General features: G+C 40.8%; 2 protein-coding genes across 33 annotated transcripts in view; one reads left to right on the top strand and one right to left on the bottom strand.

Moving 5' to 3' along the window:
* The window catches only part of tfg (trafficking from ER to golgi regulator), a 149490-nt gene extending 139049 nt beyond the window's left edge, over positions 1-10441 (top strand). Inside the window, exon 8 of the mRNA XM_080203545.1 lies at positions 9584-10441. Coding sequence (XP_080059671.1) covers positions 9584-9963 — 380 coding nt within the window. The 3' untranslated portion in view covers positions 9964-10441. The remainder of the gene's footprint in view (positions 1-9583) is intronic.
* Positions 10442-12416: 1975 nt separating this feature from the next.
* Positions 12417-27766, bottom strand: part of abi3bpa (ABI family, member 3 (NESH) binding protein a) — a 343447-nt gene continuing 328097 nt past the window's right edge. For all 32 annotated transcript variants that reach the window (XM_080203511.1, XM_080203521.1, XM_080203530.1 and 29 more), the window contains 2 exons: positions 18913-19035; positions 12417-14917 (listed from right to left, as the gene is read on the bottom strand). In XM_080203511.1, the coding sequence (XP_080059637.1) occupies positions 14802-14917; positions 18913-19035 (239 nt within the window). In that variant the 3' untranslated portion in view covers positions 12417-14801. The remainder of the gene's footprint in view (positions 14918-18912; positions 19036-27766) is intronic.

The raw sequence follows: 27766 nt of genomic DNA, 5'->3' as shown, positions 1-27766 counted from the left end.
CCTTTAATTTCCCAACCTATCAATGGTCCCCATACCAATTAAGAACCTGTCTTGCTCTGTCATAACTACACTCAATAACCTGGCCTCCACAGTCTTTTGTGGCATGAATTGCACAGATTCACCAGCCTCTGGCTGAAGAAATTCCTCCTGATCTCAGTTCTGAGGCTATGCCATCCAGATCCTAGTCTTTCCTACTAATGAAAACATCTTGTCCACAACTGGGCCTTTTCGTATTCTGTAAGTTTCAATGGAGTTTAGAAGGATGATGAGAGATCTCATTGAGTACAGACCCAAAGTCCTCAAAACATTCCTCAAACATCAAGCCTTTCATTACCTGTTCCACCACCTATTCAATTCTGATCACTGAGACCTGAGACAAATATTCAGTTATGGGATTGCAAGAGTGATATGACTGATCTCTAGTCATAAAAGTGATGAGAAATTACTGAAGAAAATTGTTTTTTCAGCGTTGAAAATGGGCAACTGAAAGCAAAAGTGGTAACTTCGCCACAAAAATGTAGTCATGTGTTGTGATATTCAATCTTTACTTATAAAAATATTGAAAGACAGTACAGCACAGACTGAGAACTGGAGGCAGCTAATTACACAGGCCCCTTGTGGTATGACTAAAACTCATGAAAGCCCACCCTACCGATGATACTCGCGCATGCTCATACCCGCTAAGGATATGGGTATATACATTCAAAAAGGAAGATGCTTATTGTAACACTCTGACAGAAGCACAATTTAAAATGTGACAGAAGTTCAAATCAAGCCAACTTTGGACTTGCCACAGAATAGCTCAAACTTAAGGGCCTAAGCTATCCATGAATTGAAATGGCAATGTTTCTAATTGGATTGAAGAATTGTTATAGATCCTGACACAGGGTTTCATTTACTCCTTCATTAATTCTACTTTCTCTTGCAGCATGATAATCTATCTAACCAGCAGTGAAATATGTTTAGCTAATACTAGAAATTTTAAACAAAAACAGAAAATACTGGAAAACCTCAACAGGTCTGACAGCTTCTGTAGGGAGAGAATAGAGCCAGTGTTTTGGGTCTGGATGATCCGAGAGCAAATAGAATTGGCAGAAATTTGTACTGTAAGGGTGTAGGGGAGGGGTATCGGTGGAATGAGACAAAGGGAATGTAAGTAAGGATACAGAGGGCTAAGAAGGTGCTAAAAAGTGTCCATTAAGTGATCAGAATCTGTGAATGACAGAACAGAGGTACAGATTGTTAAAGGACTGCCTGAGGAATGTGACAGTCACCCTGGGGGCTTGGGGGGGATGCAGCAGGAAGGAGAACTAGAATGGAAAGTGGAAAAATGGAGTTGAGAATGGAGGTTTTGCTTTTATGCTAGAAATGTTAAATTGATTATATTTAAAATACTTGCCCCCGCCTCCTCCATACTGACACTCTGCCAAAATTACTGTCATAGCGTATTGTGACCGGATGTCACTTGACATATACTTAGGACCATTGGAATGGTGAAAGAACAGAAGGAGGTTGGTTATGTTTGCTGGCTGTGTGCACGAGCAAATCACCTCGTGCTACTTCCTTGCCTTTTTCCCATAGCCTGCAGGCAGGAATAATTGCTCCCTCAAAATATTGAATGTTTAAGAACAAAGAACAACCCGGCATGGGAAACAGGCCCTTCGGCCCAATGAGCCCGCACCACCATTTTAAAGCATTTTCTTACACCTACCTTGCCCCGTGTGTATGCGAATGGTACCTCTACTGTAGCCAGATTCAGGGGAGAATAGTGTAGGGTCAATTTGGTACACCAATCAGCCTAAGAGCACATCTTTGGGGTGTGGCAGGAAACCCACGCAACCACAGGGAGAATGTGCAAACTCCCACAGACACTGGCCCAAATCCATGTATCTGCACAGCTAGCAGTGATTGTCACTGAGCTGTTGTGGTGCACGTCTGCTGGTCCAGGTTTAAGCACACACATCGACATGAAGTACTAGGCCACTCTCGAAACATCCAAGAGCAGCCCACGCACGACCCACCGTGTGCATGCCCCTCGTTTGGCAACAAGGTGGACCGACACCTGTGGATTAAAGAGACAAAACATTAACATATGCTATTACATTTCCAGTATCGACCCAAGGCTCTGTCCCTTTTTAAAACCATCTTATATAACCCTCCATCCCTGTTTCACTCATGTGCCTATCTAAGTAAACCTTAAACAAGTCCAGAGTGCCTGCCTCCACCACCTTACTTGGTAGCGCATTCCATACCCCCACGACCCCCTGTGTGAAAAACCTTCCTCTAGTATCGAAATTATACTTCTCCCCCCTCCCCCTTAGATCGTGACCTCTCGTGATAGTTGTCCCCAATCTAGGGAAAAGCCTGCCACTGTTGACTCTATCTATACCCTTCATTATTTTATACATCTCTATCAGATCCCCCCTTAATCTCCGTCTTTCTAAGGAAAAGAGCCCCAGTTTTCCCAATCTTTCCTCATAACCCAGTCCTTCCATACCAGGCAGCATCCTGGTAAACCTCCTCTGCACTCTCTCCAGGGTCTCCACATCCTTCCAGTAGTAAGGTGACCAGAACTGGACGTAGTACTCCAAATGCGGTCTAACCAACATTCTGTACAACTGAAGCATTAGACGACAGCTCTTGTGCTCTATACCTCTTCCTATAAAGGCTAGCATTCCATAAGCTTTCTTTGCAACCTTCTCCACCTGTGTTGACACCTTCAGAGACTTGTGCACTTGCACTCCCAGGTCCCTCTGCATTTCTATACTCTTAATTGGTCTACCTTTTATCATGTAACTCCTCCCTGCATTATTCCTTCCAAAATACATCACCTCGCATTTGTCAGGATTAAATTCCATCTGCCATCTATCTGCCCAGTATACCAACCTATCTATATCCTGCTGTGTCACCTGACAATCTTCCTCAGTATCCGCCAATCCTGCCATCTTGGTGTCATCTGCAAACTTGCTATCAAATCTCCTCCTGGCTGCCTTCTCCTCAAAGAGAACAGTCCCAAGTTCGTCAATCTATCCTCTTAACTAAAATTTCTCATCCCTGGAACTATTCTTGTAAACCTCTTTCTTTCCAGTACATGCACATCCTGTACGTTTCTGGGTACTATGCTGTATTCTAGCTGGGGTCTAACCTATATGAGTTCAGTTTAACTACCTTGTTGTTGTACTGCATACCCTACTAATAAAATTGTATGCTTTATTAACTCTCCACCTATTATCTTCAATGATCTGTGCATCTAGTCCCTCTGCTTGTGTACCCCCTTAAGAATTGTACCTCATGTTTTATATAGTCTGTTCATGATCTTCCTACCAAAATGCATTACTTAACACTTCTTCACATTGAACTTCATCTGTCATCTGTCACCTGTCTGCCTGTTCCACAAACTTGTCTCTGTTGTTCAGAAGTTCTACACTTCTTTCTCTGTTTATAATGCCTCCAAGATTCATGTCATCTCCAAACTTTGAAATTGTCCCCTGCACACCAAGATCTAGATCATCTGTAGTGATCAGGAACAGTAAGATCCCAATACTGACCCCTGGGTAACTTCACCACAAACTTTCATCCATCTACCATTGTGATACCAATCCATTGAGAAATTTTAAAAAACTATAGCTGAGTAGTGGTCCATTAACTGCTAAATAGAGATTAAGGAAAGATTAGGGCAATACGATGGCACCATGGTTAGCACTGTTATCTTAGCGCCGGGGATCTTGGTTCGATTCCCAGCTTGGGTCACTCACATTCACCCCGAGTCTGCTCCGGTTTCCCCCCTCAGTCCAAAGATGTGCGAGAGGAGGATTGCCGTGCTAAATCATCCCTTAGTGTCAGAAGGGACTAGCTAGGGTAAATGCATGGGGCTATGGGATAGAGCCTGGCTGGGATTGTGGCTGGTGCAGACTTGATGAGCTGAATGGCCTCCTTCTGCACTGTAGGATTTTATGATTCTATCCTATGATTCTATGACTTAAAAGAAGTGGCTTGTCTCATTTCCCAGTTGAATAGTAAACACGAGGATTGGATGAGTTTTAGAAACCAGACCAAAAAATTGAAAGAGGCAGAAAATAGAATGAGAGTAAACAAAATAAAAATAGACCATAAGAGCTTCTACAAGTTTGTATGAAAGAGAGTAGAGAAATTATATGTGGGTTCCTTTAGAAATTGAGGCAGGAGAAATTATAATAGGGGATGGAGGAGTTGGGGTGAAGGAGCAGCAGATTTGAACAAGTTCTGCAAATAGAAGGAAACGATGCACAATGTAAGTACTATTCGTAGAAAAGGATATGGTTAAAATGAATGGAACCAAATACAGACAAAACCTCTGGACCTGATGGCCTGTACCCTAGGGCTTTAAAAAAAGTGGCTGCGGAAATAGTCAATGCATTGCTTGTAATTTCCCAAAATTCACTAGATTCTGGAATTATCTCAGTGAATTGGAAAGTTACAAATGCCACACTGGTGTTCAAGAAAGGCGCGCTTCTGCTTAGATTCTGACCAACATTTGACCATAACACTTTGCTGCCGACCCCCATACTTTTTGATTCCTTCACACCCCGAGAGTTCAAAAATCTATTAGAATTCCCTTCCTGAACCATTTGCCTTGTCCTTTTAAGATGCTCCTTAAAAGCTGCATCTTTGACCAAGCTTTTGGCCCTTTAACTCATCTATTTTGTCTGATTACACTTCTGTGAAGCATCCTAGGGCTTTTACTACTTTGAAGGCACTGTATAAATGCTAGATGTTGCAAGATTGCTACTAGGAATACAGGCACATTCTGCCAAACGCATTACTGAAAATTTGCATTCCTCCAGCCAAACGTCCCCAATATCTGTCATACTTCTGAAATAGAATTGCTATATTTCAAACAGAATGTCAGACTGTTTCAGACAGAACCAGCAAGTTGTGAATGGCAGTTAAGTACCAAGCCAAACATCTAAAGTCCTTGTGGAACCTCTATAAGCAGGATTCTGTGGGTCACACTGTAACCAGACACGAGAATATTTTCAGGTGTAATTCTTTTGAAGCATACACTATTATTGAAGGAGAATTTTAACTACATATTTCATTCTGCAATAAAAGTTGGTTATTGTCAATGCAAAATTAATCTTCAGTGTACCGACTTTAGAACCCATGAGAAAACTCTTTTGGAACATATTAAGATTAAAACTGTGTCACAACTATAGCAAATAGTAAAAACTGTTAATTCGCTCTAATTGAATACACACCTCGATGAATCCAGACCAGTTTAGGCATGTCTACACAAAGATGATTTTGTGCCTGGAGCTTATTTCTGTTCATACATCTTTTTTGAAAAAGAGCAAATCATGGGAATGGTGCAAGGGAAGAGTCGGGAGAAGAGAATGTTTTTAATGTTAAATTGTTCTCTCCCGATACAACAAGGAAATGTTGATTATTCATTCATGCAAGACTTTTATTTTTGTGCAGTCTCCCAACCTACCAAGGAACTACCATTTTGAACATTCATGTAGTGAGAAAATCTGCTTTGCTGTTTTGCCTGTCACAAACTACAATTGAACTGTACTCGAATGTATATAAACTTGATATTAAGAATGGAAACAGAAAAAAAGACTCCATTTTAATTCTAGTGCATTTTTTTGCTCATTTTAATAACTGGACTTTTTAGTGGAGGCTAGTCCATGCATTGGTCCAAATTTCACATACACATCACGACCTTGCTAAATTGTGATTTATGCATAGCTATTATATTTTTCATTATATGACCCTGCTCTGTTATGACTATGTGAAATATGTAGACCTATAGCTTGCTGATTTCCCCACCACTGCATTTAGGGTGATCGCTAGGGAATCCCTCTCGGAAGTTCCTATCAAGGTTTACTCAGCAATTGTCCAGAAGCACTAACCTTTCCTGGACAATTCCATAAGGCTGGGAACCATCCAACAGGAACAAATTAAATCACTAACTTGGGATCGTTCTGTCAGTTTGACCCTGGTAATGAAGAGTTAGAAAGAAATAAGTTATTTCTGACTTTAGAGTAACCATTTAAAACCCAGGCCATGCCTCACATGAGGCACCCTCCCCTCACAACCCTTCCTGTCTGCCCCAAACCCCCCCACTCCAGGTGCGGAAGTTATGGGGGCAATTGCATTATGTTTGCTATTATAGCTGTACTAAAAGTGAAAATTGAGAGAGTAGAACTGAATCATAATCAGTTGTGACTCTCTAATCTACACCCATTTACTCCAGATTGTGATCTAGTATTGGAAAATGTCAGTCCAGATTTAACATAGGAGCCAATTAACACTTAGCTGTAATTTGTACCTACCCATGAGTTCACCTCCAACTATCTTGGTTGAAGGATAATAGTAAGCAGATGAAATAAAACATTATTTGATTATAATCATCTGCTCGGCATGGTGGAATTCTGAGATTCGTGCATTCATTTGCAGTCATGTATCTGGTCAACAGATGAAACCCATTTAATGATACTGTCCCTGTCATTGGCAAAATTTTGACAGATATTAGTTGGCAAATGGAGTAAGTTAGAGCCATATATTGCTACATTTTCTTTTAAGAATTGTCTCCATGTGCATCACTCGTGCTTTTGCATTTTGAAGTTTCTAAAGGTTCCACTTCTAGTTACAGACGCATGGATAATAAACATGGCAAAGCAGACTGCTGTTTGTTATTTCCTCTATACCAGCACTAAAATATTGCTGTGGCTCTGTGATGCCATTAGTTTCTAGAACCTAACCTCGTTTACGTTACACAGTTCAGATCCATGGCATGAGACCCTTACATCTGTAGTTGACTGAATTCTTATAACATAAATGTCTCCATATTTACTATCATTTAAAACAAAATTGTTAATACAAATAAATTAAAATGTTCATTTTGAAAATTAAATTTGAAGTGTGAGGGAAAAAAACGCTTATAATCGCAACTGTTGATACCACAAACTTAAGCATGACTATCACATTGCTGCTTTTCCTTTTTGATTGGTTCGTGCACACATAAGTGGATTCTCGTATTTGCGATGGCTATGCTTGTGTGTACATAATTATTGAGGTTTTCTTTCTTCAAATTTTTTGGATGTTTGTTCAATGACAAAAATACATGAAGGGAAATTGTTGCTAGGAAATGCATGAGCACTTGTGGGAGCGCTGAGGGCTTTTTACTCTGTACTTGCTGGCTTGTGAAACAGACTTAATATAAAGAAGACATTTTTGCCAGCCAACAGCACTTGCGTAAGATGCATTTGCTGTCTGGTTTCCTGCTAAACTTTCATAACCAGACAAGCCTGCACCTATGCACTCCCTATTAATAAACCACGTATAGTGACGGTGCAAGGTATAATGCCTTAATGAATAAAAATAATAAAAGGTAAATATAAGGAAGGGAATGTGGTCCACATATTACATTGGAAATGCTGGGTGCATGTAAATCTTATCACTTTGCATTAAGGATAGAATATGAGGTTAAAAACTTTTCCAGGGTGTTTTTTTTTTATTCTTTGGTACAATGCAAGTATTGTTAGCAAGGTCAGCATATGTTGCCAATCCACAATTGCCCTTGAAATGAGTGGCTTGCTAGACCATTTCAGAGAGTGGTTAAGAGTCAGCCACATTGCTGTGAGTCTGGAGTCATCTGTAATCCAGACCAGGTAGGGATGTCAGGGAACCAGATGGGTTTTTTATGACGACCAGTGATATTTCACGGCCACAATTACTGAGCCTAAATTTCAGTTCCAGGTCTTTATACTGAATTTGAATTTCACCAGATGCTGTGGAATTTGAACCTGGGCATTAGCCTGAGTCTCAGAATTATTGGTCCAGTGATACTACCATTATGTCACCGTCTTGTTCCTCATTTTTTAAAATTAATTTACGGCATGTGGGTGTCACTGGCTGGGCCAGCATTTATTGCCCATCCCTAACTGCCCTCCATTTCAGAGGGCATTTGAGAGTCAATCGCGTTGTTTGGGTCTGGAGTTACAAGGCCAGACCAGGCAAGGACTGCAGATTTCTTCCCCTAAAGGACATTAGTGAACCAGATGGGTTTTTACGACAATTGACATGGTTTCATAGTCAGCATGAGACATTTAATTCCAGCTTTTTATTGAATTCAAATATCATTTGCATGGTCGGATTTGAACTCAGCTCTCCAGATCTTGCCCAGGATCTCTGGATCACACATTGAGTCACAATGCCACTGCCTCTACTATGCCACCACCTAACCTTTCTGAATTTCAAAGTAAAATTATAGAATCTTTTAACACGAAGCCATTTGGCCTGCTTTGCCTGCGCTGACCTTTTGGAGAGCAGTCCAATTTAGTCCCAACTTTTTGTCCATAATGTTGCAAGTTGGTCCTTCCAGTCCGAGTCCAAATGTCTTTTGAAAATTCCTATAAGATCTGCTTCCACCTTTTCAGTTAGTGCGTTCCAGATCTGAACTATTCTATTTGTAACAAAAAAATCTTTATTTCCCCTCTTGCACTTTTACCAGTTATTTTGAATCCAGAACCTCTGGTTACTGACCAATTTGTCACTTTCTCCCTACTTGCACTCCTTATTTTGAATACCTTAATTAGGCCTCCACTTTCCCTGGTCATAGGACCACAGTTTCAGTTTATAGCCCTGCATATTCCTAACAAAGAATCTCTGTACCATTTCCACATCCTTGGCATCCTGAAGTGTGATGCTCAGGATTATATACATTCCTTGTGTTTGAAGACCTTTCAAGATATTTCCAAATATGGCAGAGCACCTATTTGGCTGGTTGAGCTGGAATTTATTGTATCTGCAAATATTTACTGCTTATGCCATCCAGACTCAGGGTACTGATTCCGAAGACAAACTGGGAAGATTAATTTACTGTAACCAGTGAACAAGTGGAACTTGCTGTTTGTCCCTTTTAATTTCCATGGGAGGTTGTGCTGGAAGTTGTTATATCATAGAATCCGTACAGTGCAGAGGAGGCTATTTCACCCATCACATCCACACTGACTACAACCCATCCCCTTAACCCCAAGTATTCACCCTTTAATCCCCATGACACTTAGGTCAATTTAGCATGGCCTGTCCATCTAATCCATACATCATTGGACTGTGGGAGGAAACCAGAGCACTTGGAGGAAACCCATACAGATGCATGGGGAATGTGTAAACTCCACAAGGTCAGGGCAAAATTGAACCTGAGACCCTGGCGCTGTGAGGCAGCAGTGCTAACCACTGTGCTACCTTGCTGCTCAAGATGTGGGAGGATAAATCGATGTTCTTTAATGTGATTGACTGCTTGGACAACCTGATGACCTCATTCCAGATACACACTGGCAATTCCCCAGTAAAGAACAATGTAATTGGTTGCAGTACCACATCCCGGTGGTGGAGTTGAAATTCTCATCAGAGAGATCACTGGATCTCTCTGCAAGACTTGCTTCATTAAATAAGCAGTAAGCACCCTCGCCTTAATTGGGAATTCAAGACCAATATAAATTACTAATGTGCAATTGTACTCCATGGACTTTTTTTTCTATTATTGGGTGTGTTTTGTTATGATGAAGATTACTCATTTTTATTTTTTTCAATCCAGGTTATAACCAACAACAACCCTCGCAGCAGCAAGCTCAGCAATTCCAAGCTTATAATCAGCAAGCATCCCAAGCTCCTGCACCTGGATTCTCCGCTCAGGGCCAGCAATTACCATCACAGCCTGCTCAGCAATACCAAGGGGGTTCATATGCACCACAAAATTATACGACACAACCTTCTCAGCCTGCTAACTACACAATGCCACCTGCCTCCCAGCCTGGTATAGGCCCAAATCAACCAGGGGCTTACCAACCAAGGCCAGGTTTCACAGCTTCCCCGGGGAGCAATGTGACACCGCCACCATCTGGGTCCAATCCGTATGCACGGAATCGTCCCCCATTCGCTCAGGGGTACACCCAGCCTGGCCCTGGCTATCGGTAAGGCTCTGTGGTTGTTGGGAAAGCTGCAAGCCTACTTACAGCTGCTAGGTAATTCCATCCATTCACAGAGTGTCCAAACCTTCTATGATCAAAATCATTTTATAATCTAAAGCAGAGCAAGCCCTTCTAGTAGCTTCTGAATAATGGATTCTGTTCGCTGGGGAAAGAGACCAAATAGATTTGTTTTCTCTTATTTTCTGCTTTCAAACTTATCAGCATCATAGCATAAAAACTTTTACTGAAACACTACCTAAACGTGTTAAGTGATTTCAACATTGTAGACTGCCTTGGCGAAAGAACAAAGAAATTTAACTATAGTTTGGAAGTAGACCATGGATGTGATTAATTTTTATTGTTAATTGGATAATGCTATGTACTGAGTGAGATCCTGATTGAGTTGAGATTAGAAGTAAGTTAATATGTACAAAAAAGTAACATTCTCCTAGGAAACTAATAAAGATGTTGAAACTTACAATTGATTTTGTTTCAGCCTATTTATTTTCTGGGTTATAATTTGCATGCAGTTTGATTTTATTATACATTTATTTTTCATTCATTGTTCTTTTTCCTTTAAAACTAGACATCACTCTGCATCCTTTCATTTTTCTTCCTTGCTCTCTGGTATAATGGGATCTTCCCCAATCCCTTGATACCAACTTCATTTCGTACAGATCCTCAATTCTCTTTTTCTCTGTAAAGTGAGCAGGTTGTTCCCATAGCAAAAAATGAAGTTCTTTTTCATTGCTTCTTTGATATTAGGAACGGTCATTAATCAGATCCCAAAGCTGCTTCAGTCACTTTTATCCCAGTATTTTCTGTTGAATGTTTGTCAAACTGACAAAAACCTTTTGCAATTATACTCAAGCCACTGGCAAAGTGTTTGAACTTTATTGGTGTGAGCAATTTAACTACATTTAAGATGGTCCATTTCTTCCCTAGCATTTGTATGGAGCATGTGCTCAGATAACTCCATATTGGCATGGGAGGGTACTGCTGGAGCCAAGAAGAAGCCTTGCTGTTCTTGCATCACTCCTCTTACTGTATACTCCATGGCCTGTGCTATGTAAAATGAAGTCACTGGTCATTTCAATATCTGTGCGCATTTGCATCTCGTGTAGATAAAAATACATAGCAAGTTGATGTGATTTTTGACATGAGCCTTGACTGTAGCTCAAAAATTACTTAGTTGGCTGTGACAGTTTTGGGACATCTAAATTCATGAAGTTTTTTATAAAAGCAAATTCTTGTATGTATATATGCATGTCCACATATATTGTTCTACCATAATCAAGATTGATTAAAGATACAATATTGCAACCTTTAGTAATCAATGGTAATAAAATATTATTTGGTGAAGTTCCACTGACGGGTTTAAATTGATCTGAAGTAATGCCACTTCAAAGAATTAAAATGATGCACTTCAAAATCATGAATTTAGTATAAAGAAATTCCTCCCTCCAATTTCCAGTAGCGGTCACCCATGTTATGCATGTTGACCAGGTGACAGAATTGGGAGGTATAAGGAATTCAGCAACAAGGAAAAAAAGGGTGTTGCTAACTGTAATGGGCGTGGTAAATCATAGGGTCGTTGATGTAAATTAGGCAATGGAAGTTCTGTGAGGGAAATAGCCAGAACTGGAGGGACTGAACATATTGAGCAATGCAGCCTACTTGTTCTCTGCACCTGCCATTACAGTAGCATTCTGCAGGTCCAGCAATTATTTTGTTCAGCTTACTATACCATTATCTTTTGCTCAAGGAAAAATGAAAAAGTGAGCAGCAGCTGAGTGGATAAATGACAACACGCAGAACAGATTCAATGAGCAAAGTCTAGGCGTTTTTACCAGCAAGTCTGTTATTTTTGTATGTGATTATATTTTATATACAAATGGATATGTGTGTGGAAATGTTGAGAGTTGCAGAGATATATGCAACAACTTGTATTTATATGGAGTCTTTGTTATACTAGAACATTCTCCCCGTGCTTGCGTGGGTTTTCTCTGGGTGCTCCCGTTTCCTCCCACACCCCAAAGATGTGCTGTTAGGCTGATTGGCAGGAATAAATTGTCCCTAAATCAGTTTTCCCTCAATCTAGATGGCCATAAAACATTAGATCGGGGTCATGGGTAAAGAGGTGGTGTTGAGATGGCAGCGTGGGCTCGTTGGGCCGAAGGGCCTGTTTCCCAGGCTGATTTTGTTCTTTGTTCTTTGTTAGAACATCCCAAGGTATGTAACAAAATTTGTTTGATAACACCAATCACTTAAGGGAACACTTGGACAGGTCATTGAGGATTTGGTTAGTGAGCTAAGTTTTAAGAAGGGTCTCCAAAGAGGAGAAATTTAGTAATGAAATTTCTAAGCTTATAGCCTGTAATAGAGATATAATATTTTCTCCCTTAAGTTACATTAAGATTAATGTGTGAATGTGTTGAGGGCCACAGAACAAACAGGTAATAAAGGTTCACATTAACTTTTACTTTAATTATGTCTTTATTCTCGAGTATGACAGCATAAATGACTGCTATAGGCAACCTTGCAAAATTTATCAAAAACTCTGCTCAAGTAAAGCTGCTGACAATCTAAATACTAACTTGCAGCCATGTTTTCAGAACTAAAACTTGTTACTAACAATGTCACGTGGGAGAAAAAATTGTATACATTAGTATGCATTACGTAATCTACAATATCCATTTGTGGTAAGAATATGAGGCAATAACCTCTACAAATACTGAATAAATTGCAAGGCCAACAAAGCTAAATGTCTGCAAGCATTTGTTAACATTTGATAGCTGAGCACCTCTTCTATGTGTGGAGGTTAGATTGCATAATTCAGTCTAATGTTTTCAGCAGTGGTAAGAGCAGAGATCAGCAACTGAAGACCCAAGAATGATGCTTGAGTGTTCTTATCTGAGGACATGACAACTTGATAGTTGAGCACATCCATTTCTGGATGACTGCTCACTGAGTTATTATAGGACTTCTGTATGGACCTGAATAATTGTTTGATAGCTGAGTGTTTCTGCAGAAGCTTAGTTAGCTATATTAGCCAACTTCTGTTTGTAGCATGGCTAATGTTTGGCAACATGTACGCTGGAATAGTCAGGTGCTTTATTGTCTCTACTGCGATGAACAGATATTTGTTGGTTATGCATTTCTGTATTGATATTTTGTGTATACTGCCATTTCTTTTGTGCTTAGTTTAGCCACTTGTTATATGAGCATCTATGTACACATGTTGGTAGCCAAACATTTTTGTCATGGACATATGGCATGAGTGTGCAGAATGATGTTGAGTAAGCATTTGAATTCAAGTGTACACACATCTGGCAGAAAAGTATCTCTGCTTGTGCTGAAACTGGTGAGCTACTTCTCCAATTTGGTGTATGTAAATTAGTGTCCTATCTGAGCACACACAGTAACTTGATGGCTGAATGTCTCTATGTAAACATGTGCAGATAAGGGAGCCATGTAAAACCTATCAAAAATTGCTCCAGCAAAGTTACTGACCATCAAAATACTATCTGTACACATGTACATTGAACTAAACTCATATTAACAATAATGTCACTTGGGTATATTGGTATTTAACTTTACCACAAAATGAATAGTAAATAGGCAATAAAATATCCAAAAATACCAAATGAATTGCAAGAACAACAAATGTATTCATCCTTAAATGAATGTGTGGATCTTTGTGAGTTGGCCATCTTTACGTGGGTATTATTATTGACGGCTGATTCTATGAGGCTGTTTGTTAAGGGTATTTGTAGATGTATGGTCTGCTATGCTCACCATTACATGGATATTTACATGCACTAACCAAAAAGAAATTGACATTTTACAAATTTTGAATGTGTTAAAATATCCTGGCTGTAAAATATTTAGCTTTGTTCACGACTGAATAATGTATTATCAACTTAACAAGCAAAACCAAGAGGTTTGTGTTTGTGGGTACCTCCCTGCCTTAAGTGCACTTTGGAACAAAATCAAAGCATATGAAGTAATTACACTCCACCATACCATTTTGGGTACAATATGTAATATTACAGGCTGCTAAGGGTACCCAATGAGAGAAGTTTCTCCATTCTGCTGCTGAAGCTCATTTGTTCAGCTAATCTAAATAAAAAACCCTTCTATACTTTGTGAATAGAAGTTACAATTTATGTTCTGTGTTTTTAAATATGTTCCTGATAAATAACATTTAAACTATTATATTCAGAACTTAGGGCATAGGGAGCCAGCTTCCCAATATCAAAACCTGCGTTTTCAAAACAATTAGGATGTTTGGTTTGATAAATAAAACAAATTTTATCGGTCTTTTTGACCAGGGTCAGGTCCAAAGACAAACTTATTAAAGATTACAAAATGCCAGGCAGTGCTATCATTTATTTGTAGCACACTTGATGACTAGTGAGCATTAATTTTTTTTTATATATGTTTAGATGTTCACATCAATTTTCAGATGTCCGCTTTTGCAATTTCTGGAACCAGCACTTGATTAAAAATAAAAAGTCAGATAACATGAATAAGTGAAAGCTGGTCAGAAAATTGCTGGAACTGTTTGTTAATATTACTGCCCAGCTTGATAATCAGATTGTTCAAAAGCCATTTAGGTTGTGGAATAATTACAATTATGTGCCTTGGAAAGGGTGCAGCTCACCCTGTGCCACATTATATAAAGATATCTATATGGCTTCTTTAAAAAATAACATTCCATACATTACATGGTCTATTTGAATCTTACATTGAATATAAGGAACAATAATGATGGAATATTATAATTCAGTTCCTTTGGTTTTTGCTGCTACTTCTTGGTTTCTTGTTTGGTAGTTGTTGAATTCACCATTGCCCAGGTATGGCTATACCGCACTCGTACCAATGGACGTAATTGATGTGTGTTCTTCCACCTATTGTGCCAAACATTACTGGCTCCTGGCGGACACTTCGGTAAAAACCTACACGTTACAAGAAAACAGCCTTAGTTAAAGTAACAGCATAGGTACTGATGAATGATATTAAACATACTCTGGGTAGTTAGTAATACATACCAATATTATTAGTGTGTGTCAAATAGATACCAATATTATTAGAATAATACTTGCTTTTTTAATGAATATACACTTCTTCCCCTTCAGTGTGGGGAATATTTTGTTCAAAAACTGATGTTTTTAAATGTCCAACTTAGCACTAATGTGGAGATTCTCAATGCAGACATCTTGCCATACTGGGTTACTCAGGTGAAGTCAATAATTGGTAATAGCTCCAGTGCAAACACTAAGGAGTATTTGGCTGGCTGACACAAGGAAACCATAGTAAAGACAAACATGAAATACAGTGGTTTCAGTCTAGACATTTCCTCAAGTCTAGCCTGCACTAAATGAAGGTTTCTGCATGGATAGAAACATCTTTTTCTGGTTCAGAAATGGTTTATCAAGCTTCCAGGTGTTAAACCCTAAATCAGATAATCCAGATATCCTATAAATGGCTTTAATAGATTGAACAAAGGGAATAGTGATGCCTTGATGTGTGTACATATTACAGAGAAGGAGGTGCTGGAAGTCTTAAAGTGCATCAATGTAGGTAAATCCCCTGGACCTGATGAAGTGTATCCCATGATATTGTGAGAGGCTAGGGAGGAAATTGTGGGTCCCCTAGCAGTGATATTTGTATCATCAAGAGCCAGGGGTAAATGCCTGAAAATTGGAAGATGGCAAATGTGCCTTTGTTTAAGAAGGGCTATAGACAAAAGCCTGCAAACTACAGGCTGGTGAGCCTAACGTCTGTAGTGGATAAGTTGTTAGAATGTATACTGAGAGACAGGATCTGCAGGCATTTAGAGAGGCAAGGATTGATTAGGGACAGTCAACATGGCTTTGTGAGTGGAAAATCATGTCTCTCAAATTTGATTGAGCTTTTTGAAGGGGTAACCAAGAAGGTAGATGTGGGCACCGCAGTTGATATTGTCTACATGGACTTTAGCAAGGCCTTTGACAAGGTACCACATGGTTGTTGAATAAGGTTAAATCTCTCAGGATCCAGGGTGAGGTAGCCAAATGGATACAAAATTGGCTTGATGACAGAAGATGGTTGTTTTTCAAAGAGGAGGCCTTTGACCAGTGGTGTGCGTCAGGGATCAGTGTTGGGTCCACTGTTGTTTGTCATTTATATTAATGATTTGGATGAGAATTTAGGAGGCATGGTTAGTAAGTTTGCAGATGACACCAAGATTGGTGGCGTAATGGGCAGTGAAGAAGGTTACCTAGGATTGCAACGGCATCTTGATCAATTGGGTCAGTGGGCTGATGAATGACAGATGGAGTTTAATTTAGGTAAGTGCAAGGTGATGCATTTTGGTAGATCGAACCAGGGCAGGACTTACTCAGTTAATGGTAGGGCGCTGGGGAGAGTTATAGAACAAGAGATCTGGAGGTACAGGTTCATAGTTCCTTCAAAGTGGAGTCACAGGTGGACAGATTGGTGAAGATGGCATTTGGCATGCTTGGTTTCATTAGCCAGAACATTGAATACAGGAGAATACATCCCAGGGTTCTGAAGGAAATGGCAGAGGTGATAGTGGATGCCTTTGTAATTATTTACCAAAATTCACTGGATTCCAGGGAAGTGCCGGAAGATTAGAAAATGGCTAAAGTTAAAAAAGGTAGCAGACAAAAGGCAGGGAATTATAGGCTGGTTAGTTTAACGTCTGTAGTTGGAAAAATGCTTGAATCTCATCAAAGAAGAAATAGCGAGGCACCTAGAAAAGAATGGATTGACAGAGCAGACACAGCACGGATTCATTAAGGAGAAGTCGTGTTTGATGAATTTATTGGATTTCTATGAGGATTTGACTAGTGTGGTAGACAGAGGGGAACCGGTGGATGTGGTGTTTTTAGATTTTCACAAGGCATTTGATAAGGTGCCTCATAAAAGGCTCCTACAGATGGTTAGGGTGCACGGAGTTGGGGGTAAGGCGTTAGTGTGGATAGAGGATTGGTTGTCTAATAGGAAGCAGAGAGTTGGTATCAATGGATGCTATTCTGATTGGTGACTAGTGGAGTGCCGCAGGGATCGGTGCTGGGGCCTCAGCTATTTACCATTTATATAGATGATCTGGAGGAGGGGGCTGAGTGTAGGGTGACGAAATTTGCTGATGACACGAAGATGAGTGGAAAAGCAAATTGCGTGGAGGGTGTGGAAAGTCTGCAAAGGGATCTGGATAGGCTAAGCGGGTGGGTGAGGACCTGGCAGATGGAGTATAATGTTAGCGAGTGTGAGGTTATCCACTTTGGCAGAAATAATAGTAGGAGGGATTACTATTTAAAAGGCGAAAAGCTGCAGCATGCTACGGTGCAGAGGGACCTGGGGGTCCTTGTGCATGAGTCACAAAAACCCAGTCTGCAGGTGCAGCAGGTGATCAAGAAGGTGAATGGAATGCTGGCCTTTATAGCGAGGGGGATAGAATATAAAAGTAGGAAGGTCTTGCTGCAACTGTACAGGGTACTGGTGAGGCCGCAGCTGGAGTACGGTGTGCAGTTTTGGTCGTCGCACTTGCGCAAGGATATATTGGCCTTGGAGGGAGTGCAGAGGAGGTTCACTAGGCTGATACTGGAGATGAGGGGGTTGGACTATGAGGAGAGACTAAATACACTGGGTCTGTACTCATTGGAGTTTAGAAGGATGAGGGGGGATCTTACAGAGACGTATAAGATAATGAAAGGGATGGATAGGGTACAGGTAGAGAGATTCTTCCTGCTTAGAAAGGATAGCAGGACTAGAGGGCACAGCCTCAAGATGGGGGGGGGGGAGCAGTTTAGATCGGAGTTGAGGAGGAACTTCTTCACTCAAAGGGTGGTGAATCTCTGGAATTCTCTGCCCGTTGAAGTGGTGGAGGCTACCTCGCTAAATATATTTAAGTCATGGGTAGATAGGTTTTTGATAGACAGGTTTTTGATAGACAAGGGAATTAAGGGTTACGGGGAGAAAGCGAGAAAGTGGAACTGATCCACTTCAGATCAGCCATGATCTTATTGAATGGCGGGGCAGGCTCGAAGGGCTAGATGACCTACTCCTGCTCCTATTTCTTATGTTCTTATGGAATGTCTTGTTAAAGTTGTACAAAACATTGGTAAGGCCACACTTGGAATATTGTATACAGTTTTGGTCACCCTATTATAGAAAAGATATTATTAAACTAGGAAGAATGCAGAAAAGATTTACCAGAATCCTACCAGGACTTGATGGTTTGCGTTACAAGGAGAGGCTGATAGACTGGGACTCTTTTCCCTGCAGCTAGGAGGCTTAGGGATAATCTTATATAGGTCTATAAAATAATGAGGGGCATAGATCAGCTAGATAGTCAACATCTTTTCCTAAAGTTGGAAATTAGAAGGCATAGGTTTAAGGTGAGAGGGAAGAGGTACAAAAGGGTCCAGAGGGGCATTTTTTTTTCAGACAGAGGGTGGTAGTGTCTGGAACAAGCTGTCAGAGGTATTAGTAGAGGCGGACACAATCCTGTCTTTTAAAAAGCATGAGTAAGATGGGTATAGAGGGATATGAGTAAAACGCGGGCAATTGGAACTAGCTTAATGGTTTAAAAAAAGGGTGGCATAGACAATTTGGGCTGGTGAGCCTGTTTCCATGCTGTAAACTTCGATGACCCTTAGTGAAAGAGAATAAAGTGGGGAAGCAAAAATAGTTACAAGATTCCAAAATTTTCAACAATATGAACATAGATTTGAATCACAATCTGAGCAGAATTTGCAGCATCACAAAGAATAAATCTACCTTTAAGGGAGAGTAGATTACTGGTTTCAATCTGACTGTAATATAACCTAGCAAAAACAGTGCAATACTTTCACCCCTGCTAGGTAACCATTTACTTATATATTGCATAATCTAGAACTAGCAGAAAACAGGATCAGGCAACTATCATTACTGGGATTCAGCTTACCTTGTCTGATTGGCAGCTGTTCAGGAAGGAGGTGCTCTCCTGTTCTGCCATCCAAGAATGAATCCACAAACTGACAGTGATCCTCCCCATGTCCAGATAAATCTCCTATGTTATAGAAAACTCCTATTTTTTTTAAGGATAAAGAATAGATTTAGTAACAATGCTAAATAGTCTAGCCCTGATTCTCATAACTGTAGGTGATTCTCATTTAGATGGATAAACTGTTGGTCAAGAACTTAAACTGTATTAAAATTCCTTGTGAAAATTACATTCGCTTGCACGCTAACAGAAATTAGACATTGCGTTCACAATTACAAGACAGTTACTGGAAAATCAAATTGCCATGAATTTGATTCAAGTATGTGGGATAAATATTCATTTTAAACATTCAGAGTTCATTATTTGTAGCCTTCATTGTGAATTTAAAGTATTGAATAACGTGACCTGATCAGTATTTGAATGTGGCAAGTGAAATGCACTCTAATTCAACCTCTCCACCGATGTGGGCTCAAGGTACACTTCCCAGTCATTATGTTCAACTACTCAGCTGGATGATGGCATTAGAATCATTCTTGAACTGATTATAATTGGGTTGGGGAACTGAATTGAGATGTACCTGCCTATAAGTTTAGAACATAAGAACATAAGAAATAGGAGCAGGAGTAGGCCATCTAGCCCTTCAAGCCTGCCCCGCCATTCAATAAGATCATGGCTGATCTGTCGTGGCTCAGTTCCACATTCCCGCCCTCTCCCCGTAACCCTTAATCCCCTCTCTTATCAAAAACCCATCAACCCGCTTCTTAAAAATATTTAGCGAGGTAGCCTCCACCACTTCAACGGGCAGAGAATTCCAGAGATTCACCACCCTTTGAGTGAAGAAATTCTTCCTCAACTCTGTTCTAAACCGCCCCCCCCCCCTTTATCTTGAGGCTGTGCCCCCTAGTCCTACTGTCCTTTCTGAGCGGGAAGAGTCTCTCCACCTCTATCCTATCCATCCCATTCATCATCTTATACATCTCATCATCTTATACGTCGTTAATGGAAACAGATTTTTTTTTGTTTCCACGTACTTGAGCTGAAATTATCAGCACGAGGAGTTTAATTGCCAGCATTGCATGTGGTATCCAGCCACACACATCACAAAAACTTTTTAAAGCAAATATTCCCCAAGTGAAATGACTTATGCCATACTTAACTACTTGTTTGAGAATGTCTTTCCATGAAAAGTAGTCTGATGATAATCTGACAATAGATGCCACTCTTGTGGTTATTAAGTCATTTACAGGAATGATCCTGAACAGGTAGAATAAATGGACACCAGTTTGGGTATTTTCACAGATTTGCGAGTGGTGACTCTATTGTATTGGTAAATGTCAGATGTGAATCTTGCTAGTCATTTGTGCACTTCCAAAATAGACTCCTACCTTTCTGCTACATAGCACTGAGTATCAAAATCACCAAGAATGATGGCAGCACTACCATTCAGAAGATTTAACTGCCACTGCCAGAATTGTGTCCAACATCCCTGCTGACACATTCACTTAAGCATGGATCATCAGAAAGATGGGTTATTTCAGAAGCCGGTTCTATGATTGATAATTGGAATCATTTGTATGAATGTTTGGTCTTTTCTGTGTGTTTGTTTATGTGGAATGACAGTTACAATGCCAATACCTAACTTAATGGCTGAATATTTCTTTGGATGAATATTTAATTTTCTGGAAAAATATCTGGTAGGTCCGTCAGGGGGCATAGATTTAAGGTGCGAGGGGCAAGGTTTAAAGGAGCTGTACGAGGCAGATTTTTTACAGAGTAAACCTGGATGCCTGGAACTCGTTGCCAGGGGAGGTAGTGGAAGTGGACATGGTAGTGACTTAAGGGGCATCTTGACAAGTACATGAATAGATGGGAATAGAGGGATATGGTCCCTAGAAGGGTACGGGGTTCTATTTAAGTTGGGCAGCATGGTTGGTACAGACTTGGAGGGCTGAAGGGCCTGTTCCTGTGCTGTAATTTTCTTTGTTCTTTGTCGTTCTATTTTTTCATCATCATGTAACAGTGTCACATCAATGCCTGCATCAATGACCACCTTGAATTGTTTCGTGTAAGTTGGTATTGCCAAAACTGGTGCAGTGGTTAACAGTTTTCAGATTGTCAGATGCCTGCTGACGTTCAGAAAGTAAGAAGTCTGACAACACCAAGTTTAAGTCCAACCGATTTATTTGATAGTAAACTTGCAAGCTTTTGGGGTTTGCCCCTTCGTCAGGCGAATGGAGAGTTCTGGCCTCAGACAGAGCATATAACAGCACAGACAGTTTACAGATTACTGATTAGAATGCAAATCTTTACACCTAACCTTCTATTCAAGTCTTAAAGTGGCCAATAATGTAAGTGGAAGGAGCATTAAGCCCAGGTTAAACAGATGTATTGCATTGTCTCCAGACAGTACGGTAAGTGAGGTTTAGCAAACCCAGGCAAGTCACGGGGGTTACGGATAGTGCGACATGAACTATCATGTTAAATTATCCCACAGTGTATGTGAACGGGTGCTAGAGTGTGGCGACTAGGGGATTTTCACAGTAACTTCATTGCAGTGTTAATGTGACCCTAATTGTGATTCTCTGCATCTTTCTGTTGTAATTTTGCCAACTTCCCCGAATTAAAGCTATCCGCTTCATGCTGTACTTGTTCTTTATCAACCATCTGGTCAAAGACTGTTTCTGAACCTTAGCCTCCTAATCTTTATTCCTGGATTTCCCCTCCTCCTGTCTCAACCTGTGTCTTTGTGATCTTAGTATCACACAGTTGGGAAATATTCCAGGATATGCTTCCTGCAACATCTTAGTTGTTTGACCTACCACTGACTTTTCAAACATAGTAGGCATCATTTCCATCTGCGATCCAGCTATATTGTTACCCAGGATAAACTACTCTGAAAAAGGTCACGTCTCTATTCCTACCATCACTTTTCACTATACTCACCTTGTATAACGGAATGCTACTCACTTCACTATTAATTCCACATTACGTTTTCTGGCAATGCTCCTTCTGAACTACATATCTCTTCATCCCTCAACAGTGAAGATTGACTTGCTCTTTTATTCCTTAAGACCTTAACCTTAACTCCACCATGTACATAGGAATAAATCTTGTAAATGAGAAAATCCTATCCACACAAAAAATCTTTAAAAAGATTTGACACTTGCTTATCAACCAACCTCTAACAGATCCTACATTCTTTTGCATCTCTTCTGCTTCAACTATGGTTTCCTTTGCCAATTTAACAAACTGCACTTGCTTATCCTGTTTTATCACATCTATCTTCCCAGTACTTTTTTTAAGCCACCAACACTGCTCACTGCGACTTTGTGCGTCCAACTTTGTTACAATAAGAACATCTGTCCCATCCTCATAAACGTCCTTTTTAACTGAGACAAACTGTCTTTACCATCCTTACTAGTGAACTGGTGCAACGACAATAATCTCTCCCTCAATGTCAACAAAACAAAGGAGATAGTCATTGACTTCAAGAAGCATAGTGGAGGACATGCCCTGTCTACATTCAATGGGGCAGAATAGAGATAGAACATAGAACATTACAGCGCAGAACAGGCCCTTCGGCCCACAATGTTGCGCCGACCAGTTAAAAAGCAATGACCCTCTAACCCAAACCAAACCCTTTCCATCCATAAACCTATCCACGGATCTCTTAAACGCCCCCAAACTAGGCGCATTTACAACTGCAGCAGGCAGGGCATTCCAATCCCTCACCACCCTCTGGGTAAAGAACCTACCTCTGACATCCGTCCTATAACTGCCACCCCTTAATTTAAAGCTATGCCCCCTCGTGCTAGCTTTCTCCATCCGAGGAAAAAGGCTATCACTGTCCACCCTATCTAAACCTCTAATCATCTTATATGTTTCAATAAGGTCCCCTCTTAGCCGCCTTCTTTCTAACGAAAACAACCTCAAATCCCTCAGTCTCTCCTCATAGGACCTCCCCTCCATACCAGGCAACATCCTGGTAAATCTCCTCTGCACTCTCTCCAAAGCCTCCACATCCTTCCTATAATGTGGGGACCAGAACTGCACACAATACTCCAAGTACGGCCGCACCAGAGTCTTGTACAGTTGCAACATGACGCTGCGGCTCCTAAATTCAATCCCCCTACCAATAAACGCCAAGACACCGTATGCCTTCCTAACAACCCTATCTACTTGATTCCCAACTTTCAGGGATCTATGTACACATACACCTAGATCCCTCTGTTCATCCACACTATTCAGAGTCCTACCATTAGCTCTATACTCTACACATTTGTTATTCGCAAGTGATGGTCGCAAGCTTCAAGTTTTTTGGTGTCCAGATCACCAACGACCTGTCCTGGTCCCTCCATGCAGACACTATAGTTAAGGAAGCCCACCAATGCCTTCACTTTTTCCAGAGACTAAGGAAATTTGGTACGTCCACTACAACTCTCTCCAACCTCTACAGATGCATCATAGAAAGCATTCTTACTGGTTGTATCACACTTGGCATGGCTCCTGCTCTGCCCAAGACTGCAATAAACTACATAGTGTCGTGAACGAAGCCCAGTCCATCACGCAAACCTGCCTCCCCTCCATTGACTTTGTCTACACTTCCTGCTGCCTTGGCAAAGCAGCCAGCATAATTAAGGACCCCATGTACCCTGGACATTCTCTCTTCCACTTCTTCCATTGGGAAAAAGATACAAAGGTCTGAGGACACGCATCAACTGACTCAAGAATAACTTCTTCCCTGCTGCCATCAGACTTTTAATGGCACATTAAGTTGCTGTTTCTCTACACCTTAGCTATGACTGTAACACCTCATTCTGCACTCTCTCCTTTCCTTCCTTATGTACAGTATGCTTTGTATAGCATGCAAGAAACAATACTTTTCACTGTATACTAATACATGTAACAATAAATTAAAATCAAAATCTCCAGAGATCTCCTTTGCATTGACCACCTGCGGATTTCTCTTTTCCTCAGTTTCTATCAGTGTGAGGTTATGCACTTTGGAAGGAGGAATGGAGGTATAGCCTATTTTCTAAATGGGAACTTGCTTAGGAAATCAGAAACACCAAGGAACTTGGAAGCCTTTGCTCAAGATTCTCTTAAGGTTAACGTGTAGGTTCAGTTGGCATTCATGTCACGAGCTAGAACACAAGAGCAGGGACGTACTTCTGAGGCTGTTTAAGGTTCTGGTCAGACCCCATTCGTAGTTTTAGACCCCATATCTGAGGAAGGATGTGGTGGCCTTGGAAACGGTCCAAAGGAGATTCACAAGCATGATCCCTGGAATGAAGAGTTTGTCGTATGAAGAATGATTGAGGATTCTGGGTCTATACTCATTGGAGTTTAGAAGGACAAGGAGGGATCTTAATGAAACTTACAGGATATTGCGAGGCCTGGATAGAATGGACGTGGAGAGGATGTTTCCACTAGTAGGAAAAACTAGAACCAGAAGACACAACCTCAGACTAAAGATATGATCTTTTAGAACAGAGGTGAGAAGGAATTTCTTCAGCCAGGGAGTGGTGAATCAGTAGAACTCTTTGCTGTAGAGGGCTGTGGAGGCCATGTCATTGAGTGTTTTAAGACAGAGATAGATAGGTTTTTGATTGATAAGGGGATTAGAGGTTATAGGGAAAAGATAGGAGAATGGGGATGAGAAAAAAAAAATCAACCATGATTGAATGGTGGAGCAGACTTGATGGACTGAGTGACCTAATTCTGCCCGATATCTTGTGGTCCTATCCCTCACAGATTGAAATTGATGTCCAAAACCAAATCTGGAATTATTCTAAATCACTTGCTTGGGTATCAGTTGCTGGAAGTATGTGCAGCAGGCAGTAAAGAAGACAAATGGTATGTTGGCAAGAGGATTTGAGTATTGGAATAGGGAGTTTTTGCTGCAAATGTAAACAGCATTACAGCAAGTGGAGCATAGGTTTACCAGGCTGATTCCTGGGATGGCAGCACTGCCATTTGAGAAGAGACTCAATTGGTTAGGATTATAATCATTGGAGTTTCGCGGAGTGGAAGGGGATCTCATTGAAACTTATCAAATTTTAACGGGATTAGACAGGATAGACTCAGAAAGAATTTTCCCAATGGTGGGGGGAGTCCAGAACTAGAGCACGTAACTTGTGGATGAGGTAAACCTTTTAGGACTGAGGTGAGGAGAAATTTCTTCACCCAGACAGTGCAGAATCTGAGAAATTCACTACCACAGAAAGTGCTTGAGGCAAACACATTGTGATTTCAAGAAGAAATTAAATATAGCTCTTGGAGCTAAAGGGATCAAAAGGATAAGACAGGATCAGGATATCAAATTTGATAATTGGCCATGATCATACTGAATAAGCGTACGCAGGGGTCATGGGTGGAAGAGGGAACTCACATTGTTAAAATGGCGGCATGGGCTCATTGGGCTGAAGGGCCTGTTTCCCGTGCTGTGCTGTTCTTTGCATGGTGGAACAGGTTCGAAGGTCTGAATGGCCTACTCTGTCTCTATTTTCTATGTATGTTTCTAGGTATGTCACTCTGTACTGTACTAGATTTTGGGGATTTATTGCAATCTTAAATGGAAAATGGAAAACCGCGAATAAAAATATTCTCTAAAAAAGATTGGGCAAACTTTTCCCTACAGTGTAGTGTTTACTATAGTGGTTACATTACCAGCTATTCCAAGGCCCCAAGCAATAATCCAGCAAATTGAGTTTAAATCCTATTGATAGTTTCAGAATTTGAATTTTAACTGATACCACATTTTTAAAATCAAAGCTAGGGATTGGGTCACTAAGGGCCTATAGTCAAGTCAAACATGGAGGAAGGGAAACTCTTACTTAACGCCACCTACAGCCCACCCAATCCGCTGAATCATACATGCTGAACATCATTTTAAAGAAGCACCCGAGTGTAACAAGAATACAGAATAGGGGACGTCCTTGTCCATTTGTTAGTACCACAGCTTACTGAACTCTAAAGGACATGGCTGCCAAACTGAACTTGCAGAAGGTGGTGAGAGAACCAAAATGAGAGAAGAATGACTTGGACTTGTACTTGCCTCACATAGTGCTAGGAGCATGGATGGAGCAGAGTTTGAAAGGAGCATCCAGGAGGACTTCTTGAAACAGCATGTAGATAGTCCAACTCGGGAAGGGGCCGTACTAGACCTGGTATTGGGGAATGATCCCGGCCAGATGGTCAACATTTCAGTAGGGGAGCAGTTTGGGAACAGTGACAACAATTCAGTAAGTTTTAAGGTACTGATGGACAAAGATAAGTGTAGCCCTCAGGTAAAGGTGCTAAATTGAAGAAAGGCTAATTACAATAATATTAGAAAGGAACTGAAGAATGTAGATTGGGGGCAGATGTTTGACGGCAAATCAACATGTGGCATGTGGGAGGCCTTCAAGTGTAAGTTGATAGGAATTCAGGACTGGCACATTCTTGTAAGGATGAAGGATAAATATGGCAAGTTTTAAGAACCTTGGATAATGAGAGATATTTTGAGCCTAGTCAAAAGAGAAAAAGGAAGCATTTGTCAAGGCTAGGAAGCTGGGAAGACATGAAGCAAGCATGCAATACAAGGAAAGTAGAAAGAAACTTAAGCAAGGAGTAAGGAGGCCTCATTGGGGTCACAAAAAGTCATTGGCCCGCAGGATTAAGGAAAATCCTAAGGTATTTTATACATATATAATGGGCAAGAGGGTAGCCAGGGAGAGGGTTGGCCCATTCAAGGACAGGGGAAGGAATCTCTGCATGGAGCCAGAGGAAATGGGTGAGGTATTAAATGAGTACTTTGTGTCACTTTTCACCAAAAAGAAGAACTTGGCGGATGATGAGTCTGGGAAAGGTTGTGTTTTGGGTCATGTTGAGATCAAAAAGGAGGAAGTATTGGGGTTCTTGAGAAACATTAAGGTTGAAAAGTCCCCAAGGCCTGATGGGATATACCTCAGAATATTGAGGGGTAAGGGAGGAAATTGCTGGGGCCTTGAGATAAATCTTTGTATCCTCACTGGCTACAGGAGAGATCCTTGAATAGCCAATATTGTTCCTTTGTTTAAGAAGGGTAGCAAGGTTGATCCAGATAATTACAGGCCAGTGAGCCTTACTTCAGTGGCAGGGAAATTATTGGAGAGGATTCTTCAAGATAGGATTTACTCCCACTTGGAAATAAGTGGACGTATTAGCAAGAGGCAACATGGTTTTGTGAAGGGAAGGTAATATCTCACTAACTTAATTGAGTTTTTTGAGAAAATGACAAAGATGATTGATGAGGGTAGGGCAGTGGATGTAGTCTACATGGACTACAAGGTCCCTCATGGCAGACTCACCATCTTGCTATCATGCCCACATTTTCATCCTTAGCCTCCTGTAATATTCCAGTAAAGCCCCATGTGAACTAGAAACAGCATCTCATTGTTCGATTAGGCATTTAAAAGCCATCTGGACCATCAGCAACTTATTTTGCTTTCAGTGCTGACCCTTGTTCTGATATTAAGACTTTGCATTTATGCCTCGATTAGCACCTACTCTATTCTTTAGCATAACCATTAACACTCCCTTTACCTTTTGTCCATGACATTTTTTCATGTCGATCTTTCCTGAGCTCCCACCTTGCCCTGACTTTCTATTCTGATCCACCTTCTCCATCCCTCTCTCTCCAACTATATAATCCATCACTTTTCCAGCCTTTTTCTGCTCTAAAGAGTCATATGGACTCTAAACCTTATGGCATGGGGCACAGTGGTTAGCACGGCTGCCACAAAGTGCCAGGGACCCAGGTTCGATTCCAGACTTGGGTGACTGTGTGTAGTTT

This window comes from Carcharhinus amblyrhynchos, chromosome 15, assembly GCF_965287045.1.
Source record: "Carcharhinus amblyrhynchos chromosome 15, sCarAmb.v2.hapA, whole genome shotgun sequence".
Lineage (NCBI taxonomy): Eukaryota > Metazoa > Chordata > Chondrichthyes > Carcharhiniformes > Carcharhinidae > Carcharhinus > Carcharhinus amblyrhynchos.
The sequence above is the reverse complement of the archived record's forward strand: the minus strand, read 5'-3'. Positions and strand labels throughout refer to the sequence as shown.